Source organism: Rhinoraja longicauda, chromosome 11 (genome assembly GCF_053455715.1).
Source record: "Rhinoraja longicauda isolate Sanriku21f chromosome 11, sRhiLon1.1, whole genome shotgun sequence".
In the NCBI taxonomy this organism is placed as follows: Eukaryota; Metazoa; Chordata; class Chondrichthyes; order Rajiformes; family Arhynchobatidae; genus Rhinoraja; species Rhinoraja longicauda.
The window spans coordinates 30006078-30018758 of NC_135963.1; the positions used below are offsets into that span (position 1 = coordinate 30006078).

A 12681-nucleotide genomic window follows, 5' to 3' on the forward strand; every position below is an offset into this window, starting at 1 on the left:
TCATAATTGCATATTGTCTGCATAAATGCTTTGTGTGATTTTTTATCTAACCATTGTACATGAACGGCCAACGTAAAGAGAAGATGCACAGTGCCTACAGAACTATTTTCCGCAGATGAGGAAAGGGAACTTTGAACTTTAAAGACTTTGAAAGTTAGAAACGAAACATCATGGGGAGCTATGAGTAGAGCCTAAAATAATGAAGTATCCCTTTCTAGAATTGAGAGGTATCATACATCAATATGAAGAGTTATTTGCCATGTCTGCAATGGCTTGGTCTTCGTAGGTATAAGGGTAGTGAATTGATCAATGTGAAGTGAAACTAATAGAAATTCTGGAATTATACATGGTCGATATATTGATGCTGTTGCTTGTGATTCTCTAGTCCTCCACAGAATGAAACAGTATGTGAAATTACTGAAGTAATGAGAACTCATTCGAGCACTCTTCTCCCTATACACAAACCCTTCCAAAAATTAGGCTTTTTTTCAAATAAGATCCAAATTAGATTGTAATAACATGTAAGCCATAACTACTGTTAATCACTGCAAAAATTAAATATTTATTTGGAACATGATAACCTCTTAAAATTAGATTGCATTTAACATCTGGGGCACCATAAATGGGCAAAAGAATGTCAAAGTTATGATGGGGTAATTATCATTTTGTGGGTTGTCAAACCATATCAAAATTTGGTTGCAACTGAGGTCCAAGCATTTGATCACAAAAGATCATTCAAGTGCCTGTGAAGTTGTTCACTGGCCCAATTCAAGGGTGGTGGTGGATTTTGCAGCAGGCATTACTGACACTGTGTGGGTTTATGTGTAAGGAAGGAAGGAGCAGGATTAATCCAACATCTGCGCATTAAGGGGTGGAGGGATGGTGGGAAAGAACTTTTCGGCTACTACAGTCATAGGTGGGGAGGGGCAAGGAGTTGGGGGTGGGGATTGAATGAAGCTTAATAATAATAATAATAATAATAATAATAATAAGCATTTATTTTATATAGCGCCTTATCGGGTGCTCAAAGCGCTTTACAAAAACAATCAACATAAAAACAAACAAACTATCCTAACGGAAAAGCGGCGAATAAACAACGGCAGCGTCCTCTCACGTCAGGGTCCGGCAGTAGACAACAAAAAGCACAGGACACACAGATACAATTTTTACACAAACAGCCATCACAGTGATTGCTCCAGGCATACCCTCACTGTGATGGAAGGCAAAGAAAAGTCTTATCTCCTCCTCATTTCTTCTCTCGTGGTGCCACGAGGTGATCGAGGCTCCCAACTTTTTGAAGCCCCCACCGGGCGATGGAAAGTCCCAGGGCCGAGCCGAGCCGAGCAGGCCGATGAAGGCCCTGAGCCCCCACCGGGCGATGGAGTCCCAGGGCCGAGCCGAGCAGGCCGATGAAAGTCCTGAGCCCCCACCGGGCGATGGAAAGTGCTGCGGCCAGACCACGCAGGGCGATGAAGGGCCTGCGAGCGGGTTGATCGTACCTCGCGCTTCGGGGCGGTCGAAGCTGCTATGGCTGGAGCTCCCAAAAACCGGTCGCCAGCCAGGGACCTGCGAACTCCCGATGTTGCGGTCTGCAGGGCCCACGGCCGAAGCCCCCGAGATGGTAAGTCCAGGCCCTGCGACCGGAGTCTTCAAGGTCGATCCCAGCTGGAGGCCGCCGACTCCACGATGTTAGGCCGTAGCGCGAACGGAGATACGACACGGTAAAGGTCGCATCTCCGTTGAGGAAGAGATTAGAAAAAAGGTTTCCCCCAACCCCCCCACCACCCCCCCACATACACAGAGTTAAAAATAGAACAAAACGTACATTAATCACTTCACTGGGCGAAAGGGAAAAGGAGATCATGGTTGTTGGAGTGGGTCATTTAATGCAAGGAAAGGTCCAAGATATACATATATTTTGTATTTGGTCATCTCCCAACATTATTTAAATAAGTTTAGTTTTAGTTTAGTTTGGAGATACAACATTGAAACATGCTCTTAGCCTCACCATAGATCACCTTTTCACACTAGTTCCATGTTATCCCACGTTTGCATCCACTACCTACACACTGAGGGCAATTTCACAGAGTCCAATTAACCTACAAACCCACACGTCTTTGGGATGTGGGAGGAAACTAGAGCACCTGGAGGAATCTCACGTGGGCACAGCGAGAATGTGCAAACTCCACACAGATGGCAATGGAGTTCAGGAGCGAGGTTGGCATTGCAAGGCCACAGCTCTACCAGCTGTGCCACTGTGAACCTAATAACAACTGCCAAATGGATTGCAAATGCTACTGCAATATTTGGAAAAGGACTTGCGCAGAGATTGATGTATGCCAAACAAGGATTTCAGTACAAGAGTAAAGAGGTCCTTCTGCAGTTGCACAGGACCCTGGTAAGATCACATCTGGAGTATTGTGTACAGTTTTGGTCTCCCAATTTGAGGAAGGACATCTTTGTAATTGAGGCAGTGCAGCGTAGGTTTACGAGATTGATCCCTGGGATGGCGAGACTGTCATATGAGAAAAGAATGAAAAGACTAGGCTTGTATTCACTGGAGTTTAGAAGGATGAGAGGGGATCTTATAGAGACATATAAAATTATAAAAGGACTGGACAAGCTGGATGCAGGAAAAATGTTCCCAATGTTGGGGGAGTCCAGAACCAGGGGCCACAGTCTTAGAATAAAGGGGAGGCCATTTAAAACTGAGGTGAGAAGGAACTTTTTCACCCGGAGTTGTGGGAATTTGTGGAATTCTGCCACATAGGGCAGTGGAGGCCAAATCACTAGATGAATTTAAGAGGGAGTTGGATAGAGCTCTGGGAGCTGGTGGAATCAAGGGATATGGGGAGATATTGGGCACAGGTTACTGATTGTGGATGATCAGCCATGACCACAATGAATGGTGTGCTGGCTCGAAGGGCCGAATGGCCTCCTCCTGCGCCTATTTTCTATGTTTCTATGTGGTTGGTTGAATTTTTGGTGCGACACAAAATGATCTACAAATGGTCATTATTGTGCTTCACACGAATAAATTAGTTTCAATTGCGCTATGCTAAAAAACTAGAGTCTACCTTTATTTTTATTTCTGCAAAATGAGAAAAAGTGATTGATTACATTTGCCTTTTACTTCTTGGTTTTTACCTGTGAAAATTCTTCCGTTTGATTGTTCAGCTTGTTTGCTAAACAGTAGAGCTGCCCGAAAGGTAACAGTGTAATGAAACTTAAGTCAGTAAAGGTGAAATCCAGACCCCAGAGATCACCTGGTCTTTGCATGAAGATTATTTCTATTTTAAAAGCAAGTGCTATCATTGTCCACCGATCATAAAATTCTTCATTATGTCTTCTGTTTCCATTCATATAATGAAGAACAATGTTATCTGTTTTGCTGGTCTGGCACTCCTATCTTTCACTGGATTACACAATCTCAAAAACATGATGTCATGAAAATTTAACAATCTGAGCTGATATTCACAATATTATAAAAACAAGGATAATATTTATATCAAGGCCTGAAATGTTCAGCTTTCTGTTAATTTGTGCAACAACTCCCTGCCTCCTCAATAACAGTCAGCCACATCTCTAGTTTCTGCCACCTTCTTTCAAAGTAATGGAGAGAATGCTAATTCAACAATCTATTTTCCCCACCTTCACCTGGGAAGCACATCCTTTTCTGTTCAACATCTTTCTGAAACAGCCTGGCTATGATCAAAATTTCATTGCCAAAGACTGATTTTCCATCATCACACATCCTCCATACTACAGAACATTAACGTAGCATTGCACTATTGTGCCTTTACAAAGCTTGACAGCTTTTGCAGTTATATTCACTGTTATGAAATCTCGAGGGGAAAAAAAAAACCCCACTCCCTCATCTACCATAAACTATAAATAATACACATTTTTGATTCTGGCCATGACAATCTATTCTTGGTCTTGTAAAAATCAATGGTTATCTATATTTCCTTGCAAGCATAATCAATTCCTGGATCCAAAACTTAAAGGGAAAATGTGACAAAAGACCAACTTCATTATCCATAATATATATTAGCTTTCGAAATTCCAAGTAGAAGCACCAAAACATAATTGTCTTGCACAGGCTGTACTTACATAATCTTAAAAGAAAAACCATAAATCATAAAGAATAATCATTGCAAGTCTGTTTTTTGGCTTGCAGACAGTTGAAAACACTGTCTCAGGTAAAAATGATAATCTGAATTGGATTAAATCACTTACGGTGACTTGCTTAATGGGTAATAATGCAAACTGGAAATCAAATAATTTTCCAAACCAAAAACAGAATTAAAGGTTGACTGTGGATTCTGAATTTGCTTATGATTTAATCAATAGTTCAGAAAGGTAGTTTCAAAGTAAGGGCCAAAAATTATTTATAACTCTTTTAAAAATGCACCTCTTAACATTTCAGTTAACTTCTCATTTTTAGCAATGGCAGCAGTGTATTAAAAAGGAACTGCACTTTGCCATCTCGATAAATTTTATATTACTGTCAAAATGGGTAAAATCAAAAATATCATTTTTCCTTGTCAAAAACAATCAGCTGTAACCAAAGAATCAATTGGACTGCTTACCTGGCTCCACCTCATGCCAACCACTTGACTGACTGCCACTTCCTGGAGATCGTCCTTGGTTGGTATAAAAGGGTTCTTCACCAGGGCTGTCCATTTCATCTTCCATAGATTTGTGGCGCTTTGCAGAACTGTAACAGGGAAACAACATGTCAGAACAGTATAATTAGACTTAACCCACCTTTTTAAAGATAAATTAAGCCCTCAGCATCATATTTAAACTGAGAATGTCAAAGCCTGTCACAACGTCCAAACTCATGTTCAATCTACATTCACTGGACTGCACACTCATATTCATTTTGCATATAGTGTAAGAAAATAATTGCAGATGCTGGTACAAATCAAAGGTATTTATTTCACAAAATGCTGGAGTAACTCAGCAGGTCAGGCAGCATCTCAGGAGAGAAGGAATGGGTGATGTTTCGTATCGAGACCCTTCTTCAGACTGATGTCAGGGGTGCGGGACAAAGGAAGGATATAGGTGGAGACAGGAAGATTGAGGGAGAACTGGGAAGGGGGAGTGGAAGAGAGGGACAGAGGAACTATCTAAAGTTGGAGAAGTCAATGTTCATACCGCTGGGCTGCAAGCTGCCCAAGCGAAATATGAGGTGCTGTTCCTCCAATTTCCGGTGGGCCTCACTATGGCACTGGAGGAGGCCCATGACAGAAAGGTCAGACTGGGTGGGGGAGTTGAAGTGCTCAGCCACTGGGAGATCAGGTTGGTTAAGGCGGACTGAGCGAAGGTGTTGAGCGAAACGATCGCCGAGCCTGTGTTTGGTTCCAGTAGATTAGTCAAGCATGATTTCCTCTTCGTAAATCCATGCTGACTCGGAACGATCCTGTTACAGCTATCCAAGTAGCACTGCTACCTATTTACCTCCACTGCTATCTATTTCACATGATAATAATAATCCAGTAATAGCAATAATTCCTGCATTCACATCCAAGTCATTTATATATAGTACAAACAACAAGAATCCCAGTACTGATCCCTATGGTAGACCATGGTCACAAACATCTAAGCAAAAATGCACCCTCTGCCTATCATCAAGCCAATTTTAGATCGTTGGATAGCTCATCCAAAATCCCACGTATCTCAATCTTTTGGATCAGCCTACTCTGCTGGACCTTGACAAATGCCTAACTAAATTCCACACAGAGAATATATGCCCTGGCTTCATCAAACCTCTTGGATCTCCTCCTCATAAGACAATCAAGTTAGTAAGACAGGATGTTCCCTGCATACAGTCATGCAGACTATCCTCACTAAGCCCCTTCCTCCTTTCCAAATGTAAATAAATCGCATTTTTTTAATCAATTTCTCTGGAAATTTTCCTCCAATTGACATATGCCCTGGGAATTTATGAACCTTTATGCATCCCATTATAGTTAACACTATCTCCTCGTTAATACCGACCTGCTCCAAATTATTCATATATTCTTTCTTGAACTCACTATCTTCTGTGCCTGAAACGTCACCTATTCCTTATCTCCAGAAATGCTGCCCGACCTACTCAGTTACTCCAGCATTTTGTATCTATCTTCACTATCTTCCATATCCTTCTTCATGGTGAATGCAGATGTAAAGTATTAATTTCGGACCCTGTCCACATTGCCTGAATCGACAGGTTAATAACCCGTTTGGTCCTTACGGAAATAAGCACCAAATGGGACCTTCCCTCTTGCTTCTGATAAACTAACGTCCGTTTGCTTTTTATAATTTCTTAGGGTGAACCTTGTGATTTCTTCTCCCTTGAACACAGGATGTCAATCAGAAGGTGATCGATATATTTGGTGATTGACCCATTTAGAACGGAGATGAGGAAGAACTTTTTCAGTTAGAGTGTGATGAAGGTGTGGAATTCTCTGCCTCAGAAGGCAGTGGAGGCCAGTTCGTTGGATGCTTTCAAGAGAGAGCTGGATAGAGCTCTTAAGGATAGCGGAGTGAGGGGGTATGGGGAGAAGGCAGGAACGGGGTACTGATTGAGAGTGATCAGCCATGATTGCATTGAATGGCGGTGCTGGCTCGAAGGGCTGAATGGCCTACTCCTGCACCTATTGTCTATTGTCTATTGATACTTTCCCAGGGGAACATGGTTGGAATGCTTTCATGACAATGCTGATGCAGAATGCACAAAGAGCTGGTTTGTGTGCTAGCAGGCCAGCCTCTCCAAGGACACAGAGGTGGAACAACAGCAAGTGCTACTATCTCCACTCAAGGGACGTAGATTCCAACACAGCTTCAGATACTCCCTGCAATGTTTTCATGTTCTCTCCATGACCACGTGGGTTTTCTTTTTGCATCCCAAAATGTGCTGGTTGATTAATTGGCTACTGCAAATTATAGGTAGGTGAATGGGAAAAAATAATTAAAAGCGAAGTTGATGGGCAGGTTGCAAGAGAGAATGACTTTCAAAACTACAGGAAAATAGGACTATCCCCTGACAGCCAGCATGGATCCAAAAGCTGAATGCCCATTGTTGTGATATTGAGAGCTGAAGGTGACAAGGAACATAGAAGCTTCCATCTCCAAGCTGTTGCAGGACATTATGTGTAGTTCGGACACCATAAGTTATATTCTGAATATCATCACATTTCTTCACAAAGACTCATCAACAAACCATCACATAATGCCTACTGATCCAATTGACAGCTGCTGCAGAGACACGGGGGAAGCCATACAACACCTTTCTGCCCCTATTGATTCTCACTATGATCCAACCTGAAGTTTGTTTTTTCTCACAGGATAGATCTCGAAGCTCTTGAGGGACAGCAAAGTGTTATCGGTGAACAACGTAATGTCTTTTGCGCAGAGCTGACCCTCATGTACACATTGCTCTCCTTCAGGGGATAGCACACATGAACTCATGTCTCTTCTGCGAGACATGCACCCCACACTTAAATACCTCCTCACTCGGAATGCAGTCCTGCGCAGATTGAATAGAGTGCTGATTCTGAGGAGAGGAGTGAAGACATAAGGTGGCAGGCACTGGTGATTCAGCGTCTGTCATCCACAACCACCTCAGGTCTGAAAGTTAAAATAATGGTAGTGTAGCTTAGGTGCCAGCTGATTTTTGATTTGTTATCCACTCCATCCGCGAGATCCCATGGTGTGCATGTTCTTGACACTTGTCTCTCCTTTCAAAAGTTAAGCCAGTAATGTGGTGCTCCTCAGAGAGGTCCAGGAAGGACATAGATTCTCTTGGCGTAGACTCCTCAATAGAGGGCTGCTTTTGCCTTCTCTCTGTCCGTCCATAACAGGCCTGACAGGCCTATTGCAAAGCTTTTAGTAATAAGAGTGTTGTCAGTGATGTCACCACTGAGGAAAAAGTAGATCATCCGCGGCTTAAAGAAAAATAGAAAATGTGCTCTCCTTTAGTTGTGACACTCTCTGGGGTCTCTGGAAGGTATTTGAGCAGCCGAATGCTTTTTCTGCCCAGTTAGATCACCTGATGATCACAAAGTGTCTCTTTAAATAACACGAAAATCAAGACATTGCTCCAAATTCCATTGATACTGTTCCATGAACATCACCTCTAATTCATAATGGCACGATTGGGATTGCATGTTTTGCAATCAGTGATCACCTGATTATGTGCTGGCCTGATGCTGGGGAAAAATGGGACAGGGTAACATTGATTGTAATAGCAGGTGCCTGGCTTTTTTTCACAATTGTTGCTATTTACCGGGACGTGATCACTTGATTAAAATTGATTTTATGTTGTGTAGCACGTATGGGGGAAAAAATAATTGTTCTATGATCCAGATATTTATTTGTAAGAGAAGTACAAAAGGCGCATGACAGAATGTTATTGTGGAAGAAAGCAATGCAGCAGAGATAAGGAGCAATATTATGTACTTCAGGTGAAGATCATTACCTTGGCTTTCCAAAATGTTATGGTCCCAGCAAGTGGGCCTTTTGATCTACCAAGTCACTTTTTTCTCCTGACCATTCTTTTTACATGTTATTATCAGAAATTGTATTTTTGAGGTAATGCTGATAAGTGAGATTTAATCAAACAAGTCAGTTAAACAACAGGTACCTCTGTTGGTGGGTAGTTCAAAAATGCACAGAAAGATCTATCATTCCAATTTCTCATAGAATATTCAGAAAAGTTACCTGTAAATTTGCAGTTGCAACATGGATTGATTCAGGATAATCACAATTATACATTCCTTTGAATTGGCTTTAATATTTGGGCAACTGGACAGAAACGTTTGGGTGTGGCTGCCTGCTTAAGTTCCAGAAAAAGGGGTTTCTTATAATTGTATTTATTGAACTAAAAATAAATAAATTGGGAAATACATATTAACATTTGAACACACCAATGAAACACCTATGCTTCGGAGCAGTAATGTATTGCCTGTCAAACAGTGCAGCCAAAGCGCAGAAGCTAACTTGCTGAACCAGAATATGCATTTAACTTTCATGCAAGACATCTGATAATCTTTAAGAAGCCATCTTGATATTGTCACAAAGGACTATGCAATAACAGAATGATACTGCCTCATATTTCGCTTGGGCAGTTTACACCCCAGCAGTATGAACAGTGACTTCTCCCACTTCAGGTAGTTCCTGCTTCCCCTCTCTATCCCCTCCCCCTTCCCAATTCTCCCACCATTCTTCCTGTCTCCGACTACATCCTATCTTTGTCCCGCCCCCTCCCCTGACATCAGTCCGAAGAAGGGTCTCGACCCGAAACGTCACCCATTCCTTCTCTCCCAAGATGCTGCCTGACCCGCTGAGTTACTCCAGCATTTTGTGTCATACTGCCTGCATATTTAGATTAGTTTATTATTTCGTATCGTTTATTATTGACGTGTGTACTGAGGTACAGTGAAAGACCTTTTGTTGCATGCTATCCAGTCAGTGAAAAGACAATACATGATTACAATCAAGCTTTCCATAGTGTACAGATACAGGATAAAGGGTACAACATTTAGTGCAAGATAAAGGCCAATAAAGTCCAATTAAAGATAGTTTGAAGATCTCCAATGAGGTAGATGGGAGGTCAGGGTCACTCTCTAGTTGCTGAGAAGTTGGTTCAGTTGCCTGATAACAGCTGGGAAGAAACTGTCCCTGAATCTGGACGTATGTGTTTTAAAACATATGTGCCTCTTGCCTGATGGGAGAGTGAAGAAGAGAGGGAGAGTGACTGAGGTGAGACTGGTCCTTGATTATTCTGGTGGCCTTGCAGCAGGAGCGTGAAGTGTAGAACGAGTCAATGGAAGGGAGTTTAGTTTTCGTGATGGTCTTGGCTGCGTCCACAACACTGCAATTTCTTGCGGTCTTGGATGGAGCTGTTCCCAAATCATGCTGTGATGCATCCTAATAAAATGCTTTCTACAGCACATCTGCAGAAGTTGGCGAAGGTTGTTGGGGACATGTCAAACTTCTTAAGTGCTCTAAGGAAGTAGGTGCGTGGTGTGCTTATGGTGTGCCATAATTTCTTTGCATTTAAAAAAAATATTACATGGATTTACAACAAATTTCAAAAAGGATGAAAAACTTTTGAGAATAGGCTCCTAACAAAGATGTTGAACAAAGCTTAAAAATAAGTGTGGTTTGAGATTGTACGTTACCCATGATAGAAGAAGCTCACAAACAGAAAAACAAATTCTTGCAGCTATACTGATCCTGAATATCAACGAGTGTGTTGGTTTCATTAAAGGCAGCAGTTTCTGTATATCTCTCATTTTATTGGCCATTTTTCTCTTTGTTCTGGTCAATGTCATCCCAATTCCCTTTAACTTTACACAATTCTGTGGAAAGGCTAAACCTTAATGAAAATTCTTTGATCTGACCACTGCTGACTGTTCAAGTAATAAACCACATTGTTAAAGCTCCCATTTTGTACTCTTGACTCTAGAAAAGCTGCAACCTCCATTTTTGCAATCTACAAGTGTGACTTCTCAATCCATGTGTAATTTCTCATCTTCATACAATTTAACCTCGTTGACACTGAACAATAAACTGTACTAATCTCACACATCTTTAACACATTAAAAAGAACTGAATATTTATTTTCCCAAATGATCAAATCAGCCAGAGGGTGTGGTTTGGAACTACTCTCGCACAATGTGGATCTGTTTCGGAGCAGCACAAATCAAGGGAGAACTACATCTGCGCTATGTTGCAAGATTTTATATACAACAGGTAAGCATGGAACAATGTAAAACACATTAAGTCGAGGTGCCTTGACGTTTTAATGTGGTTTTCATTCAAAGAGATGTTTACGTAAGTGGTATAGTGCTGAGTGGTTCATTGCCTTCATCCACTCTGTCTTGACCATGTGAAGGTGGTTAACAAAAGGTGGGTATTATTCATATAGGAAGGAAAGGATCTGAGAATGTTCACTGTGTCCAAGGTGTGCCGAGCCTGAATAGAGGCAACATCACAGGTGAAGACCACCCACTTGTTCAGATTTTACTTTACAGATACAGCGTGGAAACTGGCCCTTTGGCACACCGAGTCCACGCTGACCAGCGATCGATTACCCCATACACAAACACTATCCTACACACTGGGGATAATTTACAATTTTTACAAAAGCCAATTAACCTACAAACCTGTACATCATTGGAGTGGATGAGGAAACCAGAGCACCTGGGGAAAACCCATGAGGTCACAGGGAAAATATAAAAACTCAGTATAGACAGCACCCGTAGTCAGGATCAAACCTGGGTTTCTGGCACCGTAACACAGCAAGTGTACCGCTGTGCCACACTGTTTTTGTCAGATCATGTAGTCTAGGAAGCATTCTGCCCATCATACTTTGGCTGGCTCCCTCAATAGCCCCCTGCTTTTTCTACATTGGCATTTGTTTCCTTTAGTGAAATCCTCCAAACAATTCAGGAACTTTCCAAACCAAACTGTTTCAACTATCTTTGACAGATCATTACAAGTCACTGCTTAATAAAATATTTCTGCTCACTTCTACTTGTGTTACTTGGCCAATTTATGTTCTCTCGTTATCAACCATTCTGTCAGAGGATGACAACCAGGCCTCTCCTTAACTTTCTCTGTTCCAGAGCATTGAGATAAGGCCACAGAAGTAAAAATGAAGTGTTTTTCCTCTTGGTTCTAAGCATTTATTTTGATCGGACATAAGATGGCAATGCACAATCCCTTGATGATATGTAGTCCACGATGCAGTGTGCTGAGTCTTAGGTTCCCAAGGGCCCCTAATATGTACTATCCGTCTGTAGTTATATTATACAAACCCCATTCACATGATATCATTTAGCTCTTCATTACACAAGCTTAATAATAATTAATGGGAAATGCCAAATCAAAGCCTGCAGCACAGTTTCTTTAAATTAGTAATCACAAGAGTAATGTTGAGAAAATACAATGAGTGCAAACATGCTGTTTTAGTAGATTTTTTTAAATCGTCGTGATTTTCTAGTGGTTTTCTTTTTTTTAGATTTACAAGATAGACGATCCAGTACTTTTTTGCTTGCTTGCATTAGGGTTTGATACCTAGTAGCAATATAACATTAGAAGGCCATCAGTACGTTACCTATACCCTGGCACATTCATTGGCACATTTTTCTTCCATTTTGATTGTTTTGACTCAGCGGTCACTTAAAGGATTCTAATAATCTAGGAAAGCTACAATCCCCTATAATCTTCAAATCTCCTTGGTGGCTCAAGATAGCTCCAGAAACCTGTTTGTGCCAATTCTAGAGAACAGAAGCAATTATTAAGCCTTCAACTGACCCAATAAAATAATCAATGCACTATTCAGAAACCTTCCAGTCTCACCACTAGTTGACATCAATTTTACTACAATATTAAAATAAATTATTAGTCCTCATATTTCTAATTAAAATTATCCGTTTATCATGTAGCCATTGACTTTTCTTGAAATCTGAAACATTAGTATAATTTGCACTCAAGTTACTACCATCCTCTGTGATACCAAACTACATTCCAGCAACCTTAGAATGATCCCATGCCTAAACCTATTCTTCATCTGCTGTTCCAGAGTTCAAAATCGGTGCATTTCAGCTCTGAGGTATGGAATCCACTTGAGGTTAGAGGTTTGTACTCATGAGCAATTGCTTCAAGTCTGCAACCATCCTTAAC

At 41.3% G+C, this 12681-nt stretch overlaps 1 protein-coding gene across 14 annotated transcripts in view; it reads right to left on the reverse strand.

Moving 5' to 3' along the window:
- The window catches only part of nfia (nuclear factor I/A), a 663295-nt gene that overhangs the window by 141522 nt on the left and 509092 nt on the right, over positions 1–12681 (reverse strand). For all 14 annotated transcript variants that reach the window (XM_078407283.1, XM_078407289.1, XM_078407293.1 and 11 more), the window contains one exon: positions 4593–4720. In XM_078407283.1, coding sequence (XP_078263409.1) covers positions 4593–4720 — 128 coding nt within the window. The remainder of the gene's footprint in view (positions 1–4592; positions 4721–12681) is intronic.